Source organism: Trichechus manatus, unplaced genomic scaffold (genome assembly GCF_000243295.1).
Source record: "Trichechus manatus latirostris isolate Lorelei unplaced genomic scaffold, TriManLat1.0 scaffold00223, whole genome shotgun sequence".
NCBI classification, from domain to species: domain Eukaryota; kingdom Metazoa; phylum Chordata; class Mammalia; order Sirenia; family Trichechidae; genus Trichechus; species Trichechus manatus.
Window position 1 is genome coordinate 2,547,759 of NW_004444159.1, and position 6,432 is coordinate 2,554,190.

The 6,432-nt window shown below is 40.1% G+C and overlaps 1 protein-coding gene across 2 annotated transcripts in view; it reads right to left on the reverse strand.

Annotated features, from left to right (window-relative positions):
* The window catches only part of RIOK1 (RIO kinase 1), a 33,576-nt gene that overhangs the window by 6,317 nt on the left and 20,827 nt on the right, over positions 1-6,432 (reverse strand). For both annotated transcript variants that reach the window (XM_004388942.2, XM_023742906.1), the window contains exons 13-14: positions 1,769-1,834; positions 421-540 (exon numbers count right to left, since the gene is read on the reverse strand). In XM_004388942.2, the coding sequence (XP_004388999.1) occupies positions 421-540; positions 1,769-1,834 (186 nt within the window). The remainder of the gene's footprint in view (positions 1-420; positions 541-1,768; positions 1,835-6,432) is intronic.

The following is a 6,432-nucleotide window of genomic DNA, read 5'->3' on the forward strand; positions in this document are numbered from 1 at the left end:
CCCTGTAGAAATTTGTTTTCTTTATATAAGCATCTACACAATAGCCTCCATTTTGCTACTTGGCCTGCAAAGCCTTAAATATTTACTATCTGGCTCTTTAAAAAAAACTTTGCCAGCCCCTGAAGTATATTAACGGATCTAGTATAATAACTGTTTATAGTCTAGACTTCTATAAAAATCTTCCTTTTTCTGTAATTACAGTCTTTTGGACTCATTCAAATGTGTTACACGTTCTCATAAATACCAGTGAATTCCCTTCACACCCAACGTGCAGAGAGCACATGTTAACACAGGGAACCAGCCATCTCAGCAGACCAGAAGCCAAGATTCAAGCTTAGAGGGCTTTACAAGGCCCAACAGGTTTGGGACAGTCTCATTCCTTTGTAAACTCGCTTGCTGTGTGCAAACCAAGGTACTCACATTGTCTTGTTGGGCATTCATGGCCATGTCCTCTTCCTTCAACTTCATCATTATATCCAGATCCCTCTCGTAATTTTTCACCTCATTCAAGGTTCTAGGAATATACGCTCGCTTAAACACCTAACCATGATACAGAGGAAAAGCAAGGTTGTGATTGTTGTTCACACACTTCTCACACTCACTCTGCACTTCAGCCCATACAGGAACCTATCACCATCATCTACCACAGTGATGTTCTGCGATCTTGTCTGCACACATCAGCGTGTGACTACTGTGTGCGTATACCAGAAGTAATTTGTTACTGACAAGAAAGCACTACATTTTGTAGATGAATTATCTTACAGAAAAAAAATTATACAGCTGATTCAAAGTTATCCTTAGAATAACACTTCTCTCTCCCCTCATTTGCTTTCCAAAAAGCTTTTGAGTAGGAGAGAAGGGGATGGAGCTGCAGATAGCAAGCATTCTCTGGATATGCCTTCCACGGATAGGAACATGTTCTTGCACGGGAACGTCATTTACTATGTTGCTACAGTAAAAGAGGCTGAGAAGTGCTGATGAATATAGGGCATCTCATATTCCTCCATCACACTAATAGCTGTGAGGAAAAAAAAAAAGTCTACTATGGGTCCTTCACAAAAAATATGCTATGACTCCCTAGACTAAAATGGTTTTATTTTTCACCAAAGCATAAATATTTGAATTCTACAATGCTACTGAAATCAAAATGTAAATCATTTAAAAATTCACATTTGCAAATTAAAAACAGGCTTTTCCTTCTTGAATCATATATCCCGATTAAAAAAACAAAGGTTTTCATGGCTATGACCTTTCGCAAGCAGATTCCCAGGCCATTCTTTCAAGGTGCCTCTGGGTGGGTTGGAACCGCCAACCTTTCAGTTAAGCCCAGTGCTTAACCATTTGCTCCACCCAGAGACTCTTAAGTTCCAACAGGCTTTTTAAAAAAATTTTGTTCATCTAGGGCTAATAGGTTACTGGGTGGAATGATGCGATGAAATGTAAATTATACAACTTGGCTCAGTCAAACTGTGTAACATATGAAGTTTCAAAGAAACATTATCATCACTTTAAAAATACTGCTTATCTATTAAAATCAAGTTTATGCCAAAAGCAATATAAAAAAAGCCCTCCCAGGGTGAAAAGGGGGAGGGTGCTATCACATTGTGGGGACTGCAACCAATGTCACAAAAAAATACATGTATAAATTTTTGAATGAGAAATTAACTTGAGCTGTAAACTTTCACCTAACACACAATTAAAAAAAAAAAAGCAGGGGGCTTCAAAATACAAGTGTTTCCCAAGGATGTGAAGAGACAAGAAATCTTACTTCTTCATCAACGTGGTCTTGGCTGGACCTTTCTTCGTTGGTCCTTTGAGATGCTATCTCCATGGCCTTGCAAAGAAAACAAAAATTACTTTCCTTTACATTCAAAGTACAGATGTTTCTTTTCTCCAGTTTTAGTATAAATCTGTTCTAATCTTTTCAGTATCACCTCTTTACACTTCTAAAAGAAGGTACTTGGTGACCTCTAGTGGGACAGGTTAGTACTCCACCACCGACTGCATCAGTAAGGTTGCAATCAACCCAAAAACACCAGAGTAAATAAATCTAACTACTTCTGCTAGCCTAGGGGCATCCCTCTCCCCACAAAGTCATACTACTTTTACTAATTTTTAACTGATTAGAAAAAATATTTACAAAGGAAAACTGAGACTCAAAGAATGAAAGAACCATTTCTTGATTATGTGTATATTAAGTACGTGGCTCTAGGGCTGTTGCTATATAAACAAACAAGGAAAGTTCTCTGAGCACATAATGATTGAACTAAGGTTGATAAAGATGCCAAAGCGTCCTTTCAGCTTGAGTTACTGGAAAACTGAAGACTTGTTCTCTGTTCTAGTTAAAATAGATAGAGGAAAGGAAAGAACAGTGGTACTAGGATTTTTTATTTATTTTTAAGTTTACACACCAACATTAGTGCTAAATTAAGGAGCTGAGGAAGAAAAATCATGTGATACCAATTAACTCATGTGGCAGGTACTGATTAGGCACTGGTAATACAAAAATAAATAAGACTTCTGTCCTTTAAGAGTTTACAGTCTAGTAGAGGCCAAGAAACTTAAAAAACAGAACTTGGTATGTAACAAGAAGTGAGACAGTGGGACTGTTTCTATTACGTTGTTGTCATTAGGTGCTATTCAGGTAGATCCTGGACTCACAGCGACCCCATATGACAGGGCAGAACTGCCTGATACAGTTTTCTACGCTGCAGTCTTTACAGGAGCAGATTGCCAGGTTCTTTTCCTGTGGAGCCGCTGGGTGGGTTTGAACCTCCAGCCTTTCAGTTAGCAGCAGAGTGCTTAACTGTTGCACCACTAGGGTTCCTTACCTTTTATTATTAAAAAAAAAACAACCAGAAGTGGGGTCAAGATGGCGGAGTAGTCACACGCTTCTGGTGGACCCTCTTATAACAAAGACCCGAAAAAACAAGTGATTCGATTATATATGGCAATCTGGGAGCCTTCAACATCAAAGGCAGAGCTGAGGAACCGGACTGAGTGGCAGGGGAAGGGAGAGACATTTCAGAAGCAGCAAGGAGTTGCCAGACCTGAACCAGTGAGAGCCTGAGCCCTGCAGGCCTGAGCAGCTCGTGGGTAAGCGATGAGGCAGGCAAGCAACTGTGCTCAGGAGGTGCGTTTTCTGCACCAGGAGAGACCCAGCACCAGAGAGTCTACACAGCCATCCAGAACCAGTGTGAAGCAGTCCTTACCAGTGAAAGATATGTACTTGCGTACGGCTTACTGCGTGGATCAAAAACACCCCCCTTAGGGAAAAACCTCTCTCCCATTTACCTCCCCACTCCCTGCTCTGCACTGGGTCCTGGACCGGCTTCAGCAATTGCCAAGTCCCCTGGGCCGGAAGTAGGATCCATCACACGCCCGGAGCCATTCTCTCTGCCTTGGACAGTGAACAAATTAACAAACAGGGGTAAAACTAAACTGCTGGCTCTGCTAAGCCAGGAACCCAGGGTAGGCACAGTTCCTTTGCCTAGGCACAGGCATAAGGGACCCACGGACTTTGAGCGCCTTTCTCCCTGCATAGACTTCTGTAGGCCAATTTCAACAGCGCAGGCCCTCATTACTGCGGTGTAACAGGGTATATACCGGAAGTCTAACTGTGAAGTGGCAGGTTCTTGATATTTGACACTGCTCTGCCCGTTAAGCAGGTCTTCACCTACCCACATAAGGGGCCTGAACACTGGTGGCTCTACCCACTTCACCTAGCCACCTGCAGTTGGGGCCCATGAATAAGAGGTGCACCCCAGCCCTTACAGCCAACAGCATTAGGTGCGCACAGTCCAACTGCAAGACCCACCCACCTACACGCTCTAGGGAACAGGGACACGCCTTCCTCTTGGACACTAGGTGGCGGCTGTCAGCCCCCTGCCTTGCTCAGCGTGTGTTCCCCTGCTGCAGCCAGAGGCCTCTGCCAACACCAATCACCCATGCCTGTCTAGGACTGTAGCTGAGAGCTTACACCACACACTTGGTAGCCATCTACCTGGGCACCTGAGCTTAATCCATACAGGAGGAGTGGGCAGACTCCTGAGCTCACGTACCTAGTAACAGATCTACCCACCTGGTGACAGGACATTAGAGCTTCAAAAGTGCCAATAATCAAACTAGTCATACGAGCAGCCTATTTGGGCATATCACAACAAAACAAGAAGCTAGGACACAGTAAGCAAACATAAAATAAATAAATATAATGACTTATTGATGGCTCAGAGACAATAGTCAATATCAAATCACATAAACAGGCAATCCATGATGGCTTCAGTAAGCTCCCAAAATAAAGAATCTAGAAATTTCCCAGAAGAGGAAAATTTCTTGGAATTACCAGAGGCAGAATACAAAAGATTAATACACAGAACTCTTCAAGAAATAAGGAAGGAAATTAAGCAAAACGCAGAACATGCAACAGAGGAAATTAAAAAGATTAGAGAAGAGCATAATGACAAATTTAACAGGCCGCAAGAATCCATAGAGAGACAAAAATCAGAAATCCAGAAGATTAACAATAAAATTTCAGAATTAGACAACTCAACAGAAACTCATAGGAGCAGAATTGAGGCAATGGAAGTCAGAATTAGTGAGATTGAAGATGAAGCACTTGACACCAACTTATTTGAGGAAAAATCAGATAAAAGTATTTAAAAAAATCAAGAAACCCTAAGAATTATGTGGTACTCTACCAAGAGGAATAACCTACAGGTGATTGGAATACCAGAACGGGGGGATAACAGAAAATACAGAGAGAACTGCTGAAGATTTGCTGGCAGAAAACTTCCCTGATACCATGAAAGATGACAAGATATCTACCCAAGATGATCATCGAACCCCACATAAGGTAGATCCCAAAAGAAAGTCACCAAGACATATTATAATCAAACTTGCCAAAACCAAAGATAAAGAGAGAATTTTAAGAGCGGCTAGGGATAAACGAAAAGTCATCTACAAAAGAGAGTCAGTAAGAATAAGCTCGGACTACTCAGCAGAAACCATGCAGGCAAGAGGGCAATGGGATGACATATATAAAGCCTTCAAGGAAAAAATCTGCCAGCCAAGAATTATATATCCAGCAAAACTGTCTCTCAAATATGCTGGCAAAATTAGGGTATTTCCAGATAAACAGAAGTTTACGGAATTTGCACAAACCAAAACAAAATTATAAGAAATACTAAAGGGAGTCCTCTGGTTAGAAAATCAGTAACATCAGATAACAACCCAAGACTAGAACACAGGACAGAGAATCAGATATCAACCCAGATACGGAAGACACAGAAGTAAATCAAAGCTAAAACACTGAAAATAGGGAAACATATGTCAATATGTAAAAGATGACAACATTAAAACAAAAAAGAGGAACTTAGAAAATGTAGACATAGATTTTTCATATGGAGAGGAAGTCAAGGTGATATAAAGAAATAAAAGATTGGTATAAACTTAGAAAAAACAGGGGTCAATATTAAGGTAACCACAAAGGAAACTAAAAATCCTACACGTCAAAATAAAAAACTAGAAAAATATAAAGATTCAGTAAACACAAAATTAACAACAATGAAAACGATGAAAAGAAAATACATAAAGAAAAACGACTTAGCACAGAAAATTAAGTGGAACAAAGAAACTATGAACAACACTCAAAAAAAGACATCAAAATGACAGCACTAAACTCATACCTATCAATAATTATGCTGAATGTAAATGGACTAAACACACCAATAAAGAGACAGAGAGTGGCAGATTGGATAAAAAAACTCGATCCGTCTACAGGCTGCCTACACGAGACACACCTTAGACTTAAAGACACAAACAAACTAAAACTCAAAGGATGGAAAGAATATACCAAGCAAACAACACTCAAAAAAGAGCAGGAGTGGCAATATTCATCTCTGACAAAATAGACTTTAAAGGAAAATCCACCACAAAGGATAAAGAAGGACACTATAAAATGATTAAAGGGTCAATACACCAGGAGAACAAAACTATAATAAATATGTACACACCCAATGACAGGGCTCCAAAATACATAAAACAAATTCTAACAGCACTGAAATGAGAGATAGACAGCTCCACAATAGTAGTAGGAGACTTCAATACATCACTTTCGGTGAAGGACAGAACATCCAGAAAGAAGCTCAACAAAGACACAGAAGATCTAAATGCTACAATCAACCAACTTGATCTCACAGACATATCGCACAGACATATACTGAACACTCCACCCAACAGCAGCCATGTATACTTTCTTTTCCAACGCACATGGAACATTCTCCAGAATAGACCACATATTAAGCCATAAAGCAAGCCTTAACAAAACCCAAAGCATCAGTATATTACAAAGCATCTTTTCTGACCACAAAGCCATAAAAGTAGAAATCAACAACAAAAAAGCAAGGAAAAAAAATCAAACACATGGAAACTGAA